This window comes from Uloborus diversus, chromosome 6, assembly GCF_026930045.1.
Source record: "Uloborus diversus isolate 005 chromosome 6, Udiv.v.3.1, whole genome shotgun sequence".
In the NCBI taxonomy this organism is placed as follows: Eukaryota; Metazoa; Arthropoda; class Arachnida; order Araneae; family Uloboridae; genus Uloborus; species Uloborus diversus.
The window spans coordinates 161,034,532-161,057,099 of record NC_072736.1 but is presented as its reverse complement, the minus strand read 5'-3'; the positions used below and the strand labels follow the sequence as shown (position 1 = coordinate 161,057,099).

At 35.9% G+C, this 22,568-nt stretch overlaps 1 protein-coding gene across 1 annotated transcript in view; it reads left to right on the top strand.

The window, feature by feature from the left end:
- LOC129223774 (tryptophan 2,3-dioxygenase-like) overlaps positions 1-4,659 on the top strand; it is an 82,584-nt gene extending 77,925 nt beyond the window's left edge. The window contains exon 14 of the mRNA XM_054858133.1: positions 4,336-4,659. Coding sequence (XP_054714108.1) covers positions 4,336-4,468 — 133 coding nt within the window. The 3' untranslated portion in view covers positions 4,469-4,659. The remainder of the gene's footprint in view (positions 1-4,335) is intronic.
- Positions 4,660-22,568: the final 17,909 nt, after the last annotated feature.

Below are 22,568 nucleotides of genomic sequence, written 5' to 3'. Positions count from 1 at the left end.
AGAAGCTACCTTTGTTCCTGCTGGCCTACCGAAGTGCTGTCCACGAGACTACCGGATTTGCCCCATCTCAGATGCTCTTCGGACGAGAGCTTCGGCTACCTTGTGATCTCGTCTTCGGTCGTCCTCCGGATGCGCCTTCATCGCCTGAGGAGTACATCCAGGATCTCCAGGCCCGGTTGGAAGACGTTCATAACTTCGCACGAGAGCGAATCAACATCGCGGCGGAGAAGATGAAGACCCGATACGACACAAGGTCTACTGGAACTGAATTCAACGAAGGCGACAAGGTTTGGTTATGGAATCCCATCCGACGGAAAGGTCTGTCACCCAAATTGCAGTCGCATTGGGATGGACCCTACAAAGTCCTTAACCGACTAAATGACGTCGTAGTGAGGATCCAAAAATCACCTAATGCAAAACCTAGGGTTGTACATTATGATCGGTTAGCCCCATACTATGGCCATAGTTCATGAGTATTACGTAAACAACCATGGTTGATAACATAAAAGTTGTAGATAATTTTTGCTTTTAATGTTTAGTAATATTTCTTGTTGTTATTGTGTTTCCTATGTATCTGTTAGTTATTAATTAATGTGAATATTTTTAAACTTTTGATAGAAGTTCGACACCCTTTCTGGGGATTGTACTGCCCGGGACGTGCAGTCCTTAGGAAGGGGGCAATGTTACAAATTCTGTAAATAGTAATTATTGTAGGAACGTAACCTGTAAATAGTTTCCCGTAATGAATATACAACCCCTTTTTCATATGGCTAAAGTATACGACCCCTATTTCCTTTTTGTTCATTGATAAAATTTGATAACGGTCTACTACTTTACAGAAGCGTGTGGAATATTTGAGAAATTTCTTTTCGGTGTATTTAAGCCGTTAGCGATGGATAAACAGTTAGTTTCGATTGATATTTCGAACTGAGAGGATTTTGCTCTGTTTATAGCGAGGCATTTCGCTGTGTTGTTTTCGTATTTGGAAGTAAATACGTGTGTAAACGTTGAGTTTACGGTGTTGTGTGATAATTGCTTAATTGCTGATGAATAATTTAGCAGTTGTTGACGCTCTTTCCTGTATATAGTGTAAATAAATTTCCTGTGCTTTTATCAAGAACTGTGTCTTCATTTCAAGAAAGTGGAAGTCGCACCGAATCCGTTACAATATTATTTTTATCGATAAATTTTATTTTTTAACTCTACGAAAGAAAAATGAAGTATACATATTTAGGCTATGGATTTAAATTGTTTCAGTCAATGCAGAATGCGTAGATTTTCAGGTAGAGGGATGTTCAGTCACTGGGTACGAAAAATTGCGAAAACCCAGTGAATGAACAAAGGCAAATTTCTTTTGATTTAAAAAGAAATTTGAAGTTTCTTTGAGATATTTTCATTTTTGTACTTTTTTGTAATGCAGATAGTTTTATATGCTTATTTATTTATGTATTTCATTATATATTTTATAATTTCTTTATTTTTGTCTTTGTAAACAATGCACTTTTTACTGAGTTTTATTTTTTATCTATCTATATCTATATCTGTATATTAACCTACCTACCTACATCTATCTTTCTATATCTTTATCTCTCTTGATAGATAGACGGGTAGATAGAGAGAGAGAAATAGAAATATATATACAAAGAGAGAGAATAGATAGGTAGATATGTATGTATGTTTGTATATAGATAGATAGATAAATAGATAGAGGAAGGTATAGAAATAGGTATATAAAAAAAAACAGGTAAATAGATATATAGGTAGATAAATATAGAGATAGAATAGGTAGGTAGATAGATAGATCGATAGATTTATTGATAGATAAATAGATAGGTAGTGGCTAATAGATAGGTAGGTAGATAGAGAGACTAATATAGAGCTAGATAGCTAGGTAGAGAGACTGATATAGAGATAGATAGAAGGTAGATATATAGACAGGTAGATAGACCGATAGATATAGACTGGTGTTTGAATATAGATTAGTAGATATACTGATAAGGAGATAGATAAGTAGATAAGTGGACAGATAAGTAGATATATATAGATAAGTAAATAGATAGATATATAGATGGATAGATAAGTAGATAAATAGATAGATAAGTAGGTAAGTAGATAAATAAGTATAGAGATAGATCGATAGATAAGTATACAGATACTTGGATAGATAGAAAAGTAGACAGATAGATAGATAAGTAGATAAATAGATAGATAAGTAGGTAAGTAGATAAATAAGTAGATAATTAGATAAATAAGGTGATAGATAGAAAAATAGATAAGTACATTGATAAATAGGTAAATAGACATAGAGACAGATAGATAAGTAGATAGATATATAGAGATAAGTACATAGATAAGTTCATATATATCTTAATATATAAAAATCAATGTCCTGAGATAACATATATACATATATATATGTATATATCAACGCACAGCCGAAACCGCTGAAGCTTCAGACTTGAAATTTGGCAGACATGTCCGCATGATTACGAAAGTAACCACTAAGAAAGGATTTTTCGAAATCTCAATTAGTTCGGGAGAAATTAATTAAAACCCCTTAATTTCTGCGAAATTAAAACCTGTCATTGAATTTCAAATCCCTTATTTTCGAAGGCTTTCCTCCATTCCAATCATTATTCAGTACTTCATCTCAACTTTTGGTCGTAGCGAACTATAAATTTGATATTGTTTTTGTTTCTCACGTGATTCTTCGAGGCTTTTCTCAATGCAAATCATAATGTTTCTGTCTTTCGCTTTCGTTTTTTCAAAACTAGAAACAAAGTTTTTAACATCATCACAGGCGGACTATCCTTTTGAATTTAGAAGAGTGCAGTTTCCTGTTAAAGTTTACTTTGCAATAATCATTAATAAGTCATAAGGACAGACATTAAAAGTAGCAGGGATCGATTTAAGAGAAGACTTTTTTTCACACGGCCAATGTTATGTAGCTTGCTCCAAATTCATCAAGCAGCTTAATAATTTTAGCACCAGAAAAAAAACTAAAAATGTTGTATACAAAGAAGTTTTTGCTTAAACATAGGTATAACAATAAAATGTGGATGGCCTGTGTTTGCAAAGATAATCAATACTTTAAAAGGATCGTTAGTAACAGTTAAAATCGGTTAAGGACAAGGGCATATATATAAGGAGTCCAGGGGCCCCGGGATCCTCCCCAAATTAGAAAAAGTTATAGGTAATAAGTAATTATTATAGGGGATTTTCGAAACTAGGTGCACCAAGCACTGTAATCCCCTACTAATTCCATTACCCGAGCAATGCCGGGTACGGGAATGCTAGTGTATATATATAGATAGATAGATAAATATATAGATAGCTAGATACAGATAAGTAAATAGATAGATAGAAAAATAGATAAGTACATTGGCAAATAGGTAAATAGACATAGAGATAGACCGATAGATGTGTAGATTGAAAAATAGATAGAAAGGTATATTGATAGATGGATAGAGATATAAAAGATAGATATAGATAGATAGATAGATATAGATATAGATAGATAAATAGATAAATAGATATATAGATAATTTATCATGTTCATTCACTGGACCAATTTGTGTTCATTTACTGGTTCGAGGTGTTTATTCACTGGGTCGTTGTGCCATTTTTTTTTTTTCTTTAAACACCTAAAAAAGTGGGAAGCGGTACCATTTCAGTTCCCGCGATTTTTTTAGAGATATTTACATAGATCAATAAGAATGTTTTAGCTATCACGATCTGTATAGTATAAAATTTAAAATTACTAGGATTTTTTAAAAAATGAAATTGTGCTTAACTGTTCATTCACTGGTCGGTCTACCCTATATGGCGGTAACTTACTGAAAATACCAGCCTTGCCTTCAATCTTCAAGTTGAACCGAACCATTGCTTCGGTCACTCGACTGGTCACTGCTAATTCTGTATTAGCTACTAGTTTATTTGGTACTCTTGGCTTCCTTAAGAAGTTTTCCACCTCCAGCTCAGTCACTTCCTACGCGCTGACCGCCGCACTCAGCCGTGCGGGGGGCCCGCTACGCGGACCCCCCGGGCGGTGGAACCTAAGGCCTACGGCTAAGAGGTGGGGTACTTGCGGAGAAAAGTCACTTCCTACGCCGGGCTGATGAGTGCTAATAAGCACGAAACTGCAGTCCTCGGCTGGAATTGACTGAGCTGGCGGTGTATTTCATGTATTTCTGCCTTAGCCTGGCTATAGGGCGGTAACTTACTGAATAAAACATTTAAAGCTTATAAATTGCTTGTTTAGTTTTTTTTATGTCCTTTAGAGACATAATTCTTCTGTTTGTGAGTTCATATTAATTCCCGTTTTTGCATTTTCAGTGACCGATACAAAGTTTTCGTGGACTTGTGCAACCTGTCTCAGTTTTTAATTCCCGCCTGCTATATTCCACCTCTAACTCCCCAGATGAAGTACCGCTTGTCTATCAAGGAAGAATCCAAACGCTCAGAATGAAGTCGTCTTTCACCCCTTAGAAACTACAGCGATAAATGTTTCGAAATGGAATTAGAAGAAAAAGGTTCACACTTAAACAAGATATAAAATATGATGATTGCATATACTTATATATATGTTTCTCTTTTAAGAAATAAAGTATTTTTTTACAAGAGTTTGTGTTTAAACCAATATTTGATTTTTTGTAATGACCCCCAATCAAAGAATATTTGTATTAAAAATCTAAAAACTTGGTTTTTTACTTTCAATTCAATTCAATTCATTTTACTTCATTCAGGGTAATATTTTTTACTAATATGCATTTCACATATAAAATAAAAGAAAAAGAAATTACAAACAGAAACATATTTCACCCTCTCTATTTGAAAATCCCTGATTGAGTAGCTGGGAGTAAAGGCTATATTAATAGCCTGCCTAGGTCTCCCCACTCAGAAAAGAACTTAATTTAGGGCCAGTTTATAACATAAGATAGTATTAACAAAAAGAGATGCATAATCATACAAAGAGCACATAAACACGACACAAGGAATGCAATAAAGTATTTCGAATTTTATAACAAAATCAAGGTATACTATTACAAATATGCTACTTTATCCTAAGTTAACTCCAGTAGAGTTGAGTATAAAATTTTTTAGCCTTTTCTTAAACAAATTTCAACTATTAATGGTTTTTCAACAATTGGGTAAGGTGTTCACTACCAAATTCTATCTATGTACAAAATATTAGACACAAATCGGAAGGGGTTAACTTGAAAATCTTACACTTTTTTGATCGATTTGATATGGAAATGACCCATATCACATTAATGGTCCTCTGGGGTTTGAATCTTTTACACTTTAGGTTTCATCCGAAGGAATTCTGTTGTGTTATTTTGCAGAAGAAAGAGCAAAAATGACTTTTTTCTTTTAAAGAAGTGTTTAATAAAACTTTATGCTTCAATTCCAAAGTTCAAAATAATAATTCTGCAAATAATCCAAGCTTCGCTGATCGAAAGGGGGTGGGGCTTGAATATCATACAATATCAAAATATTTTTTTCACAAGCAAAGAATCTTACGAGGCAATCATTTTTCTTACAGGTGACTTAAAAAATATACGTAAGTAATTTTTAAAATCACGAAGAAATATCAATTTTTACATATTTTGCGAAATGACAAGGACCTGTCGGGGAGGGGGGGGGGGGCTAAATATATTTTGATTTCTAAATTTTTTTACAAGAATATTTGTTCCCATTATAGAACTTATACCACCATAGGCGGTTTGAAAAATTGTACATACATTAAAAAAAAAAAAACAAAAAAAAAAAACAATAAGTGTCACTTTTTACATACGTATTTGGCAAATCTTCGAAGGAGTGGTAAGCATCTAAATATATTATAATTTGCAAAAAAAAAAAAGCACGAACTTTTTATGCCAATGCATAACTTTTCCCACCTCAGGACGTTTCGATTAAAAAATATATATGTCAATATATTAAGTAATAATATAAGTTAATAAACCGGGGTGTATAAATATATGTTATTATAATACACCCCGAATTTTATGTATACGCCAGATTTACTTCAAACAAACAATTTCGGAGAAAGCTCGTGATAAAGGACACGAATAGCAAAGATCTTCATGATTTTCACAAATTTTCGTTCAGTTTTGAACAGTTCAAAATCGCTTACCATCAGCGCCTGCACTGCATATAATCAAACACTTTTTGAGCACCTTTTGCAAGCAGACACTAGTCCCCCTTTTAAGAACTTTTTTTTTTGGAACAGTTTTAGTGTGCTTCCTAACCAATTTTCAGAACGCCGTCGAATGCACGTTTAGAACACGGACCACTTGTCCATTTTTTAAACCCTTTTTACTTCCTTTTACAAACGAGCCAATGTGTGCATCACATAACTTCCTTTTATTCCAATTTAATGTCATTTTCTCATTATTGGTAGTTTTAATATGATTCAATAGTTTATTCTCTAAATATCACCAACAGTGGCCAGATTTAAAAAAATTTTTTAAAAAAGGCCAAAAATGTCGCCAAGTTGGCGACCAAAAGACTGACGATATATCGCCAAGTGTCCGCCAAATTATAACACCACTTGAGTTTACATCGAAATTAACAATGATTTCCCCCGAAAAAGGGGCAAAAGACCCCCTTTGGAGCATCCGAATGCAACCAAAAAGGAAGGCGCACAACTAGACCCCACTAAGAGTCTACGTACCAAATTTCAATTTTCTAGGACATTCCGTTCTTGAGTTATGCGACATACATACGCACATACATACGTACATACAGACGTCACGAGAAAACTCGTTGTAATTAATTAACTCGGGGATCGTCAAAATGGATATTTCGGGTGTCTGTACGTCCCTTGGCACATATCCACGTGTGATCGGGTAAAAAAAAAACTCAACATTTATTTGGGGGTGAGCAAAATGGAAATTAAGGCCGATTTTTGGGTGAAATTTTTTTCGCGAATACAATACAGGAAGTGTATTCGCGAAAAAAATTTCGCTCAAAATTCGGCCTTAATTTCCATTTTGTTCACATCCGAATAAATGTTGAGTTTTTTTTTCAACCCGACCACACGCGGATAAGTGCCTAAGAATGTATAGGCACCCGAAATATCCATTTTGACATTCCCCCGAGTTAATTACAACGACTTTTCTCGTGACGTCCGTATGTATGTATGTGCGGATGTGTGTATGTATGTCACAAAACTCAAGAACGGTATGTCCTAGAAAGTTGAAATTTGGTACGTAGACTCCCAGTGGGGTCTAGTTTTGTACCTCCCTTTTTGGTTGCATTCGAATGTTCCAAAGGGGGTGTTTTACACCTTTTTGGGGGAAATCAATGTTAATTTCAATGCAAGCTCAAGTGGTGTTATAATTTATGCAAACACTTGGAAATATATCGCCAAGCTTTTGGTCGCCAAGTTTTGTCGACAACTTGGCGACAAATTTGGCGATTTTTTTTTTTAAATTTTTTGAGCAATCACGATTGCTTATTGCTTTCATTTGACTGTTTTTGATGTCCTATCATTTTTCCCACCGCCACCCTCCACAGCATCACCGTCGACCGGGTCCTCACGATGCTGCTCCTATAGCGAAAACCGCCTCCAGGTTTCGTCAATATCCTACACTTACACGCATACACACACGCACCTACACACATATACATATATACACCTACACACATACACAAACATACACACACAAACACATACACACAACTACCCACACACTCATGCCTGCACACAGACACAAACACATATGCCTACACACACATACACACAACTACCCACACACTCATGCCTGCACACAGACACAAACACACATGCCTACACACACACATACCCTCCACACACACGCTTACATATACACACACACACTCGTGATTGCGAAAAACATAATTTGAATTCAAGATGACAAAATTCAAATTAATTATTTTTTAAATCTGGTTTCCATTTGGCCATTGTTGGTGATATTTAAAGAGTTAACTATTGAATCACATCAAAATTGCCAATAATGGGGAAATAACTTTAAATTGGTGTAAAAGGAAATCATGTGATGCACAAATCAGCTCGTTTTTGGAGAAATTTGCCGTTCTCTTTAGAGAGAACTTTTCCAAACATGCATTTAGTTCAGAACACACTTTTTTAACACTTTTAAGAAAGCGTTGAAGATTACTTTTAAAGTTCTTACAGTGAACCTTTTGTGGTACACGTTTTGGTACGTTTTAGAGATACTATTTTGGTATGTGTTCACACTTGGTAAGTTTTTTGAATAAGTTTTAGAGCAATTGTGAATCACTAATATTCTCCCAGAATACTTGCTTCACAAGTATAAAAAAAGCTTTTAGAAAGAAAAAATATGGCACTAAATTCACCTATGTTGAGACTGAAGGCTTGATGATGGAGTTACACTTTGTCTGAATCTGATTTTTTAATCAGCATTATTAGGGGAAACTAGGGAGACTTGACCCTTTTTTTTTTTTTTTTGAAGAATAGTTAGAACGAAATAAAAAATTTTGCTATTGTGCACACTATTATGGCTGAAAATAGCATAATTCGAAGTAGAAATGGTACAAAAAAAAATATGTTCCTCAAGTCTGCAATGGGTCAATTGTCCCTAGAGCTAGGAAAGTAGGTAACTTTTGGAAGTTGACCTGCAGCAGGTGCAGCTGCGCTACCGCTGCGCCTGGGACCTCCGCCTGCTCCCCCTGTGACCTCCCACCCTTGCACCTGGAACCTCCGCCTGTGACTTCCCCACCGCCTGTGACTTCCTCTCCGCCTGTGACCTCCGCGCTCGTAGAATATTACAAGGGTTTAGTTTCGGTTTCGGAACATTTTCGCGCGTTTTTTACTTTGTCGTTTTTCCGCGAAATTTTGGACTTTACTGTTTTTTACGAAATAAATTTTTGTTTTAAGCTGATGGTCATACCGTCCAGCCCGGTGTATTAAATAAATACAAAGCATTAACATTTTTTTTTCCCGAATAGTCTGCGGACGCAATTTGCATGACAATGCAGTTTGTCAACTAATTTGCCAAAAAATTTCCTGAAATAAAATGTGACATCAAGGAAGGACCCTAGAAGTGTTTAAATTCCAAGTCGAGTGTCGCGGCTTCACTTCTACAGTCTTTTAAATGTAAAAATGTACTCACAAAACGTCATCTTCATTTCTTACCCTCTTCGTGTTGCTAACTTCTCTCCTGCTTCATGTCATACCTTTTTACTTCCTTTTACAAAAAAGGAAGTATTGTATTCGCGAAAAAAATTTCACTCAAAAATCGCCCTTAATTTTCATTTTGCTCACCCCCAAATGAATGTTGAGTTTTTTTTTCGATTCGACCACATGCGGAAAAGTGCCTAAGAATGTATAGACACGCGAAATATCCATTTTGACCATCACCGAGGTAATTACAACGACTTTTCTCGTGACGTCTGTATGTATGTGCGTATGTGTGTATGTGCGTATGTGCGTATGTATCTCGCATAACTCAAAAATGGTATGTCCTAGAAAGTTGAAATTTGGTACATAGACTCGTAGTGGGGTCTAGTTGTGCACCTCCCCTTTTGGTTGCTTTCGGATGTTCCTAAGGGGGTCTTTTGCACCTTTTTGGGGGGAAATCATTGTTAATTTCGATGTAAACTCAAGTGGCGTTATAATTTGTCGGACACTTGGCGATATATCGCCAGTCTTTTGGTCGCCAAGTTTTGTCGCCAACTTGGCGACAAATTTGGCGGAGTTTTTTTTTTTTTTTTTGTTTCAATTTGGCCATTGTTGGTGATATTTAGAGAATAAATATTGAATCACATTAAAATAGCGAATAATGGGGAAATGACATTAAATTGGAGTAAAAGGAAGTCATGTGATGCACACATCAGCTCGTTTAAATGAAATTTCTAGCAACAATGCATTTAATACGGTTTTTGTGCGCACAATCCTATTATGTAAGGTTATCAAACAATTACATTCAATTCACGGCACATTTACAAGTAGTATGCAATAATAAAAACGTTTTGGGACTTTTGCCGGATCATAAGTTGATGATATCGCGAAACTCTCAATAAATAATCATTTCCTGGCACCTGGAGATTTCAACCAGGGCGTCATGGACCGAGGGGTTTTTTGATACCCAGGTACCAGTCCCCTTCCTTGGCTCAACCAGGAAATCATTAATCACACACACACATTCATTCAAATTCATTTATTCACACATTCGCTCACACATGCAATCGAAATTAACAATGTTCCCCCCCCCCCCCCCCCCAAAAAAAGGGGCAAAAAACATCTTTAAAAACACCCGAATGCAACATTGCGATATATCGCCAAGTGTCCGCCAAATTATAACACCACTTGAGTTTACATCGAAATTAGCAATGGTTTCCCCCCAAAAAGGGGCAAAAGACCCCCTTTGGAGCATCCGAATGCAACCAAAAACGCAGGTGCACAACTAGACCCCCACTAGGAGTCTACGTACCAAATTTCAACTTTCTAGGACATACCGTTCTTGAGTTATGTGACATACATACGTACATACAGACGTCACGAGAAAACACGTTGTTTTTTTTCTCGGGAATCGTCAAAATGGATATTTCACGTGTCTATACTTTCTTAGGCACTTATCCACGCGTGGTCGAGTCGAAAAAAAAAAAAAAAACTCAACATTCATTCGGGGGTGAGCTAATGGAAATTAAGGTCGATCTTTGAGTGAAAATTTTTTCGCGAATACAATACTGTGTGACCATCGATTACATGGAAAGGCTAATATCCGGTTTATAGGCGGAAATGGACCTATCTATTAGTTTATAGGGGTGTTAGTTGGTTTGTTACAGATTTGCACTTTTGCCTCTCTGTTATTTAGCCTTAGTTTCGTAAAAATGAAAATTTGCTCTCAGCAGCATTTTTTTAATCTTAAGTATATTTGATCTATATTCTCAAGGCAAAAATTAATTGATTTATTTATTCACAACAAAGTTTTGAGCTTACCATTTCGCTTTTACGTTCCTGAACGAAATGAAAATATTTTCTTTTCTTTTTGTTGTTTTCATGGTAACGATTTTTGTTTTCCCTTATTTTATTTTAGTGAATGCAATAAATGAATAAGGCACTAGTGACATCATAAAACGCGTGCATCGAAAAATCCCATCGTTATTTTCCCTTCTCCCCTACTAGATTCATTCAGATGGAATCGTCTTTACTTGGCAGATTGCCAAATTACATACAATCCGCGGTCAAACAGTACTTCGTTGTTGTAAAAGGAAGTAAAAAGAATCGTTAAATAATTTTTCAAAATGTATTTTAGGTTTTAATTAATTTTAGAATTAATACTCTGATACAGTGTTCCCCCTCTTTAATGTTTCCCATCTTTAAATTACAATTTTCCTGAATTGCAGGATTCGCCAGCACCTTCTTTGCTAGATATTTGAAAAAATTAACGATGAAGAGGAAGGGTAGAAGAGTCCGGCAATACTTATTATGCAGGGGAAACACTTATGAAAAGACAGTATTAGACAATGATGTAGCCAAAAAAAAAAAAAAAAACGAGCTGATGTGTGCATCACATGACTTCCTTTTACTCCAATTTAATGGCATTTCCCCATTATTGGCATTTTTAATGTGATTCAATAGTTTACTCTCATCACCAACAGTAGCCAAATTGAAACCAGATTAAAAAAAAAAAAATTGCCAAATTCGTCGCCAAGTTGGCGACAAAACTTGGCGACCAAAATACTGGCGATATATATCACTAAGTGTCCGCCAAATTGTAACACCACTTGAGTTTACATCGAAATTAACAATGATTTCCCCCCAAAAAGGTGCAAAAGACCCCTTTAGTAACACCCGAATGCAACTAAAAGGGGAGGTGCACAACTAGATCCCATTAGGAGTCTACGTACCAAATTTCAACTTTCTAGGACATACCGTTCTTGAGTTATGCGACATACATACCCACATACGTACATCACGACAGGGGCGGCATTTCACCATTTTATTTGGGGGGTCGAGTTTCTTAAATATGTATAACCCCAAAGCGAAACCAAACACACATTAGCTAACAAGAAGTTGTCATAAAATCGGTTTAGTATGAATAAAATTAGTGTTTAGAAACAATTAAAATTTTGATTCATTGACTAAAAAATTATCATACAAAACATCTCGCTACTAAAGTTTTTACACCTTTTGGAAAAGTTATAATGCATGATTTTTGGAATTCGGAAGAGCAGGGAATCGTGCTACTAATCTATCAGTGCCCAATGTCGTGCTGTTTTGCCAATTCAGCTAATTAGAAAAGGTATTTTTTCCCCCTTTGTGCTTCGAAAATATTTCTCTAACCTCCTGAGACATAAAAAAAATCTTTCTCTACTAGCTGAGCTGATTGTAATAGTTAAAAAATAATTGAAGTAACACAAAGTTATGTATGAAAACACTTTTTTCATCTTGCTCTTCAAAATCACCCAGGCTACTTCAAAAACTGTGAGGGGCTTAAACTTTTCATCATTGAATAATCTAGGCGCTTTCAGCTTCAATGAGATGGCATCTGCTTCCAGCTCTGTTATTCACTATTCTAGACTTATGAGTCCATAACAAAGACGAAACTGCAGTCTCTGAATGTGAAAACCATTCTGTCGGTATATTGCTTGTAATTTTTCTTGCCTCATGCTAAAAATTTTACTCACAGTTGAAACATTTTATATTTCGTTTCCAAATCCAATCCAAAAAACCATAATCCCAGCCATCCATACAGAAAAATGATTATCATCAAATCTTGTGTTAATTTCATTCGAAACTGAATCTATTACTTCATCCAAATTTTCAAAAATCAATGTTTGACTTCACATCATCATGTGAATTTTTTTTTTCTTTGCGCCGTTTTAAAATTGGCTCGGAGGAAGAATTTGTTTGAAAAATTTCACGATTGATTGAAATATACATCTATAAAAAATCTATTTTCAGTTTCAATTTTAAATTGAACTGTGGTTTGAATAGTCGAGTAGCGGATTGAAGATATAGATTTTGACAGAGTAAAGCATTTTTCAAAAATCTTTTCCCGATGCAAACAAATTGGATAAAAATTCAAACGAAGTCATACATGCTAAAAGGCATGAGCTTTTTCACCATCGAAAGAATCGTTTTGCAATAATTCTTCCAGTAGTCAAATCACTTCTTTGAAGTTATAGGGAAATGTTTTTATCATTTAACTCTTAAAGATTATCTTGTGTCACTTCGCGATTGCATAATTATAGAGTTGGTAGATATGTCTTTTTTTATTCAATAATCACATGCATTTTTAAGAAGTTTCTATGAAAGCATTATAATGTTTTGAGCAGCTGAAACGTGTTTCTAGCAGAAGAAAGAGATGAACACTCATTAAATAAATATTCACTTAAAAAATTAGCGTAAAAGTGAATGTAAAATATCAAGGAATTTTCTTGTGAAAACCATGCAGCCACACCACTTTTCACGAGACTCTCATATTGGATGTAATATCGTTACACTGGGCACACAAGTGTGAAATATTTAGCCTATATGAGGCAATGTCTTCTTCAGTTAAAATTAACCATGGTTCTCTATCAGTTTTCTATGTTCTGAAAAAGCCGAAAATACTTAATGAATTTCTAAGTCATCATCCAAATAACGAAAACCCCTTTTTCTAGTCTGAGAATGTGTCGAGTTTCATCAAATAGTTGCTGAGAACCAGCGAGATTTCCTTTAATGAACAATGAACATTGATTTCCGACTTACATAAATTGAATTCACCCATTTTCTATCATTCTGCTCAAAAAATTTGGGGTGCGACCGCCCCCTCTTGACCCCCCTATTTGCCGCCCCTGCATCACGAGAAAAGTCGTTGTAATTAACTCGTAGAATGTCAAAATGGATATTTCGCGGGTCTATACGTTCTTAGGCACTTATCCGCGTGTGGTCGGGTCGAAAAAAAGAAAAAAAAACTCAACATTAATTCGGCGGTGAGCAAAATGGAAATTAAGGCCGAATTTTGAGTGAAATTTTTTTCGCGAATAAATATTACTTCCTCTTTTGTAAAAGGAAGTAAAAAGAAAAAAATCAGAGGGACAGGGGAAATGGTTACTTTGCTTACTATTAGGTTTTTTCATGGTCATTAAAGGAATGCTAATTGAATTTCGGGAAAGGATATATCCTCAAATCCCTCCCCTTGGATATGTCTTTGGTTTTGGATGAATCTGTCTTTTCACATATCAGAAGAATGTTTCTATGCGAAACAGCAATTGTTTGAACTATGCGCGCAGTTTTTTCCACTTTGGCAAATTTTTGAACTGTAAAAAAAAGATTTCATTTTAAAAAACACAAAATGAAAAAAAAAAAGTCTAGTTATCGAACTAAAATAAACTATTCAACATGCTTAGTTAGTTTTCCTTTGACAATCTAAGTTATAAAGGAAACGAGCTGACGTGTGCATCACGTGACTTCCTTTTACACCAATTTAAAGTTATTCCTCCATTATTGGCAATTTTAATGTGATTCAATAGTTAACTGTGTAAATATCATCAACAATGGTCAAATTGAAACCAGATTTAAAATTTTAAAAAAATCGCCAAATTTGTCACTAAGTTGGAGACAAAACTTGGCTACCGAAAGCTTGGCGATATATTGCCAAGTGTTTGCATAAATTATAACACCACTTGAGTTTACATCGAAATTAACAATGATTTCCCCCCAAAGAGGGGCAAAAGACCCCTTTAGAAACACCCGAATCAACCAAAAGAGGAGGTGCACAACTAGACCCCACTAGGAGTCTACGTACCAAATTTCAACTTTCTACGACATACCGTTCTTGAGTTATGCGACATACATACGCACATACGGACGTCACGAGAAAAGTCGTTGTAATTAACTCGGGGAATGACAAAATGGATATTTCGGGTGTCTATACGTTCTTAGGTACTTATCCACGTGTGGTCGGGTTGAAAACAAAAAAACTCAAAGTTAATTCGGGGGTGAGCAAAATGGAAATTAAGGCGGAATTTTGAGTGCAAATTTTTTCGCGAATACAATTCTTCCTTTTTTGTAAAAGGAAGTAAAAAGTTTGAACCCCTCCCTTTTTGAAATCGTGGACACGGGACTGGTACAGTACATACAGCCACACACACATTATCTAATACGTCAAAATTGTAGAATATACTTCAATAATTGCAGAAGTAAGATCAAATTAGCACATATTTAGATTTTTTAGCACATATTTCGAGCTCAGATCTCCAACACTATCTTTCTGCTTTACTATGCATTTGTGTTAAATATAAATCGTGAGAAACAAATTTCATAAATTCACAAAATGTTACAAATAAAAAAACTAATTATCCATTAATTAGGTACTGAATGGCAGTTATTTTTTCCCTTTGAAAATGAGTAATGATTTATTTAAATAAAGCTTTAGACAGTAGTATATTTTTCTGAGAAACTACATTATTCACATGGCTCCTACGCCCTGAACAAAGATTCCAATCCAATCTATGGTATTGTCGTCGGTATAACATTTTCAATCATATCCTAGTGGAACTCACTTTAAGCCGTGGACCTCCCCAACGATACATTTTTTTTCGATCTGTTTAGTCAAATGATGGTGTACAAGACGCTCGACCGCCTGGTTTGTTTACAATTAAACGTACTAAACTTTCAAAAATTAACAAGAAAAAATCTCCTGGACAACTGTTAAAACAAAAAGAAAGTATCAAAACGTACAGAAAATGCACAGCTAAAAACCTTCTAAAAATTTTAATAGACACAGAATGTCTTAAGAAATGTCTTGCAACCCCCCCCCCCCCTCAAGGAATGTCTCGGGGTCGTGATCTAAAGGTTGGGAAACCTTGTTCCAAGCATAATCCATGGCCACACATCAGCATTAGAATTGCATAATTTTTTAAACTTAGCTATTCAGATACTTCCACAACTTAAGAAGTATCATCAATAAAATTGTATTTAAAACACAATAAGAAGCTCAACGCTGTACAAATGCTAATTTTCGCATTTTGTGAAGAATATTAATATAAATAAGTAACTTACGTCAAAACTATTCCAATCCTACCCAAGACAACTACAGACGAACTTGAAATGGACAACAATGTTTGCTAACACTGGTTGTAGTATCGCAGAAATTGATTCGAGATTTCTACTGGATAAATGGCGCACGTGATAAAACACGATCCGATTTCATAGTCAAAGTACTTTCAGGTAAGTAATTGACTGCAAAGATACATACAGAATATTATAAAACACCCAACCAGAGGTGGCGATTGGAACTGAAAAGTGGGGGGGGGGAATAAAACGCTAAGTATTGTCTGTTTTCCACGAGAAGGCACTTGACTCCTCCCCGTCACGTGGTATCCGATGATTCTATTTCGCTATTTTCGGCAAAAGGTACATTCGGATCATAGCATTTTCTTCTTTCTTTCTTTTGGTGCTTAATTGCACAGGTTGGGGCCGTGGTAGCCTGATCGGTAAGGCATTGGACTCGGGGCCGGAGGGTCTCGGGTTCGATCCCCGCTGGTCGAAGACCCACCGTCGTCATTAAAGGGGACTGGGCGACGTTAAATATGCTCGTGGTCTCAATGTCCTCCAAGTGAAACGATACCTCTGGGGGTGCTAGCACCAGGTAGCTATTAGCTCTTGGACTAGTTCTAAATTCTCATTAACTGTTCGATCCGGTGATGGTGCTGCCATCTATCGGTATATAAAAAATAATGGAGGCAAGGCACTTAGTATGCAGTCCTCGACATAAATACAGTTGTAGTCAGTTGTGACTCTTGAATAGAATAGAATTGCACAGGTTTATTTTGATGAGGACTACAATCTGAGTGCTTGCCTCCCTTACGCATGATATATTTTTTATTGGACATATAAACAACACATGAAAGAATTTACATCACAAGGAGGGGAAAGTACAACCGGAGCGAGGGTGGGAGTCGAACCCACCGCCTCAAGTGTGCCAATGTCAAGCAGTCACTTAGACCGCTCGCCCACTGAGGCCCCGATCATAGCATTTTGTTGTAAAAGCAGCAGTCTTGGAAATGTACGAATAACTAAAATGACAACAGACAAGTGAGACAAGTGATGTAAGGGACACTAAGACTTTTTCGCACATTAAAATGCACGCCCAAGTTAAGGATGTCTGGTTTTGTCTCTTTTAGAAGCGTATGGATTGCTTACCGATCACCCCCGCGTAAAATGGAACTCAGTGTTCGAGGAGGCGTGCCGAAGTGCCTTCTTGTAGAAAAACGGACAATAAAAGCCATAGTATTTTTAGCGGCAGCGAAAAAAATGAAAGAAAAAAGAAATGACTAAATTTTGCTAAGTCTGATTTTGAGAGCATGTCAGTGGTAGTTGATGCAAATCTAACAGCTTAAGTCACGTTTTTCTTAAGATTTTGATGAATTATTAAGCAATAACTCTCCCCAAAGAAACACTTAAGACATGAATTAGACTAGTGATGTTCCGGATATCCGTATCCGTGGATATCCGAGGGAAAATAAAGATCTGTATCCGTATCCGTTACTTTTTTGACGGATCATTTCTATTCTAAAATTTTTTAGATATTTGAATAAAAGACTCTTAAATTCCGTTTAAATTAGGTTTTATTCCCTATTTAAATTTTAAGGTATCATTTCAGAAGCCAAAATTATTTCTAGCCAGTAGCAGCTTTTCACTCTTGTTCCTGTATCCTACATCTACAAAGCAAGCTAGAAATAATTTTTCACATTCCATCTAAGCATTAATGCAGCGCTGACCCATTCCTTCCAACTCTCAATTAATTTTAACGGAGATTTCTTTAAAGAGTAAATCATAGTCTTCATTATATTTTTGACGCAGTTGACATTTTTTGAAGAAACTGCCATTATTCTGACTGGAATACCTTCCGTAACAAATTTTACACTTGGACAGTTGAATTGTGTAAAAAAAATTTTGAGATCCGTATCCGCGGATCTTCACACTAATGATCCGTATCCGCGGATCTACTTTTTTAACGATCCGGCACATCACTAAATTAGACTTACATTATTTACCCAAAAGTATTTTGAGATGTTACAAAGACTTGGTAATAATTTCATTGAGCAAATATGGCTTGTTTAAGTACAACAACTGATTTACTATTCTAAACTATGAATACATAAACTAAAAGTTACTGCTTGTGCTAAATATTGTTTCGTAAACAGATATGCAAAGTAAAATAAATAATGGGGCCGTTTTCAAAATTTTTAAAGTATTTTTTTCTGAAAGAGCATGCTTGAAAACATAGGATCTGACCGTTTTTTAAATAATTTGTTTAAGTTTAATATTTTTTAAAAATTACTTAAATCGGTGAGCTTTCATTGTTTATGCTTCTGTCCGATGACATAACAAATGATGAAATACCATTCTGTGTTGCCATTCACAGAGCAAAATATTTAATCAGCATCTTTACTCACCTGTATTGGCAACGATAGGGTTGATAGCAAGCGTAGAGCGCAATTTTAATTCGCTTCTTGATTATCATAACGTGGAATCGCGGTAGAAAGATGCGGCAAAGTGCATCATTTGTGACGTCATCAGGACCACGCCTTGTTTCAAAAATCGGATATTTTAAAAAATTAATTAAAAAGTTACTGTTGGGGAAATGAAAGTATTTTCTGGGTCAATATTTCTTTTTGCTTATTTTATCAATTTCAGTGACTAAAAGTACTACTTTTGACTGAAGGAAACAGCCTCATTATGATCTGGAAATATTGACATTTCTGCTTTTTTAATAATTTCTAGTTTTGGTTCCTAAATTAGAAAATAAAATAAATAAATGAACCAAAAAAATGGGCGGGGGGAACGGTTGCCCTCCTCCCCAACCCCCGAAACTGCACCTAACCAATCTTTATCTAGCCGTTATAGTTGCTGCAAAAGAAAGCAATGATTTCACGAGCGTGCCCAAATGTGATCAAATATGTTTTCAAATGTGTTGACACACCACCTGTTGTGTGGACTCGTGTCTTGACTTACCAGGTCCAGTATCCAGAACACATTTGGTACGTTTTTGAAATACTGTCTTTCTGACGGCGCACATTAAGAACACGTAATACTGCGCATTCACTCATTGGGATCACTTTTCTGAAACAAAGTGTTCCAAAGTGTGCAGGTTTATTTGCAGTGTTTTCGGGGAGACTTAGATCCCGAACTTTATCGATCAGACTATTCGACTTTTGGTCAGTCACCTGAACATAATCAATAAAAATTATAAGTACTTATTACCAACTCTACAATGATATTCGTTTTGTGGCAATGCTATTTACAGTAAATATTTTTATTGCGGTTATGTATATGGTAGAATTCCAAACTGTTCAGAGAAGTTGAATCGGACAAAATAACATCGAATTTTTGCAAAAAGAAAAAAAATCAACACAAACAGTTGTGGGAATCAATGCGAAATGATATATTTATTGAAATGATCATAAACGAATGATTACAGGTGTACACAAAGACACAATGAGCACTACTAAATGATACAGTTAACAAATACATAGCTTTGAGTAGAATGTTCAACACACATTTGAAATAGTCACTATAAATATTTTATCACGCTAAAATAATGTTGGTTTTGCTTTTCATATCACAAAAGAAAATACTTTAAATGCATGACTGCAAGGTTTGCTTTTTTTTTTTTTTTTTTGTGCAATCACGATTGCTTATTGTTCTCACTTGACTGTTTTGATGTGCTATCATTTTATTTTCCCACCAGCACCACCGTCGACCGGCTCCTCACGATGCTGCTCCTCTAGCGAAAGCCATCTCCAGGTTGCGTTAATATCCTACACTTACACGCATACATACACACACACACACACATACATACACCTACACACATAACACACATACACACACTCAAACACATACAGACACCTACACATACACAACTACCCACACATTCATGCCTGCACAAAGACACAAACACATATGCCTACACACACATACTTATCCCCCCCCCCACACACAAACACTCATACACACAACTACCCACACACTCATACCTGCACGCAGACACAAACACACATGCCTACACACATACACATACCCCTACATACAAACACAGATCCCCCCCCTCCCCACACGCCTACATACACACTCGTTGATTGCGAAAAACATAATTTGAATTCAAGATGTCAAAATTCAAATTAATTTTTATTTTTATTTATTTATTTAATTTTTTTTTTCATTTTTGCTCTTACAAAATACTTTGAAAAATTAAACAAAAAAAACTTCAACTACTCAATTACAATAAAGTAATCCTCATTTTGCAGTTTTTTGTTCTTTTCTGAAACCATAATACTTACCTTGAGTGTATGACAGTACTTCAATTATAAGAAGATTAATTTGGTTTGTTCGTAAAAAGTTCATTCATTGATAACATTCACAACAATTAAATGGTTACAAAAAACAAATTCATAATTTCTAGTTCTCACCAATGTTCTGCCGTGGGCATGCAAACGGCAGTATCTGCAGAAATGAATTTTCGAGATATTTAAAGAAACGCGTTTCGGACTCCATACTAGCAATGGGAAAAAGTTGGAAAGAGACGTTTTTTTCGCCTTTTGTTTTTTAGCGGAAACCAAATAGGCAAGCTCGTACAATAAAGCAACATACAGCAGATACCAAAAATGCAAAAAAAAAAAAAAAAAAAAGTAAAATCTGTGACCTACTTCCCCCAATTAACTCTAATTTGAATTCCGAAACTTTGAATTCAAATTATGTTTTTCGCAATCACGAGTTGCGACAAGACCCTACTGATTAGAGTTATTGTTTCTAGAAACAGTTCCCCCCCCCCAAGCATGTCCCTCCTCCTGGGTGGTTACGTGTGTATAGTTGTGTGTGTAGGCTTACGTGTGTGTGTGTGTAAAGGCGTGCGCGCGTAGGCGACTGTGTATGCGCATGCGTGTGTGGGACATGGACGCCACCGCCCAGCAAAAATGGATTCCGGTGGACAGTGGTCAGGACCAGCCGCGCCGCCGCCGGTGGACGGTGGTGCTGCAGCCCTGGTCCAAGCTGAAAAAGGAACCGGAACGTCAAGGACAGTCAAATGAAAGCAATAAGCAATCGTGATTGCTCAAAAAAGAAAAATTTTCAGTTACTGCCCTTCAATGGGGTCGTTTCCAAAATTTTAAATGTATTTTTTTTTCTGAAAGAGCATGCTTAAAAACATAGGATCTGACCATTTTTTAAATAATTTGTTTAAGTTTAATATTTTTAATAAATTACTTAAATCGGCGCGCTTTCAATGTTTTTGCTTCTGTCCGATGACATCACAAATGATCAAATGCCATTCACTGTTGCCATTCACAAACCACAATATTTAATTCGCTTCTTTACTCACATGTGTTGGCAACGATAGGGTTGATAGCAAGCATAGAGCGCAATATTAAATTTGCTTCTTGATTGTCATTGCGTGGAAACGCGGCAGGCAGATGCGCCTAAGTGCATCATTTGTGACGTCATCAAGACCAAGGTCGGACATTTTAAAAAATTAATTAAAAAAATAGCTGTTGGGAAAATAAAAGTATTTTCTGGGTCCATGTTTTTTTTTTTTTTTTTGAGCAATCACGATTGCTTATTGTTCTCACTTGACCATCTTTGATATCCGGTTCCTTTTTCAGCTTGGACCAGGGGCCGCCGTCCTCTGCATCCTCTGGTCCTGAGCACTGTCTCCCGGAATCCGCTTCCGGGCAGTGGTGACTATGTCATGCACACACGCACACGTCTTTTCACACATACACACACGCCTACGTGCATACACACAAGCCTACACACACACAATATCCCCTTCTAGAATCAATAACCCCAATGAGTAGGGTTCTGTCGCAACTCGTGATGGCGAAACACATAATTTGAATTCAAAATTTCAGAATTCAAATCAATTTTTTTTTTTTTTTTTTTGCTTATTCTATCGATTTCAGTGACTAAAAGTAGTACTTTTGCCTAAAGGAAACAACCCCATTGCCCACGGCAGTATTCGCCTTATACTGATTTAGTCTTGATAAATGAATTGAGAAAAATATTTTTCGTAGAGTTTGTGACAGCCATATAGAGAAGCCATCCACTTAACAGATTCGATGGTATCAGTGATTAAAGTCTTAATGAATGTTCCTGCAACTTTCTTTCATAGATTTTGTGTTGCTGGGAAACACAAAGTAAATTTAGCAGTTACAGAGATGGTCAAATCCTAATGATGAATTGAAAGGAGACTTCTTTCTTTTCGGATGTTTTATGGTATCCATTAAGGGAAGTCGTTCACTTAGCGTATTTGATGACACCGAGATCACCCAATCTTATTGAAAGAGAATAAAACCACCTTTTCCGCAGATTTTGAGTTAACCTAACATAGCCTTTCACAGCATACTTGACTTTAACAGTAGTGCCACCGATTTTAATGAATAAATCGAGAAAAAAAAATCCAGATTTCCATAAATTGTGATAATCTCTCCAAAGAAGCTAAGTGCTTTACATATTTGATGGAACTAGGGATTAACCACTCATAATGAACGAAAATATATTGAACTATATTATGATGAAATGATGGAACTATAGTTCCGTTAAATTTTCTGATAATTTAGCAAGGGAA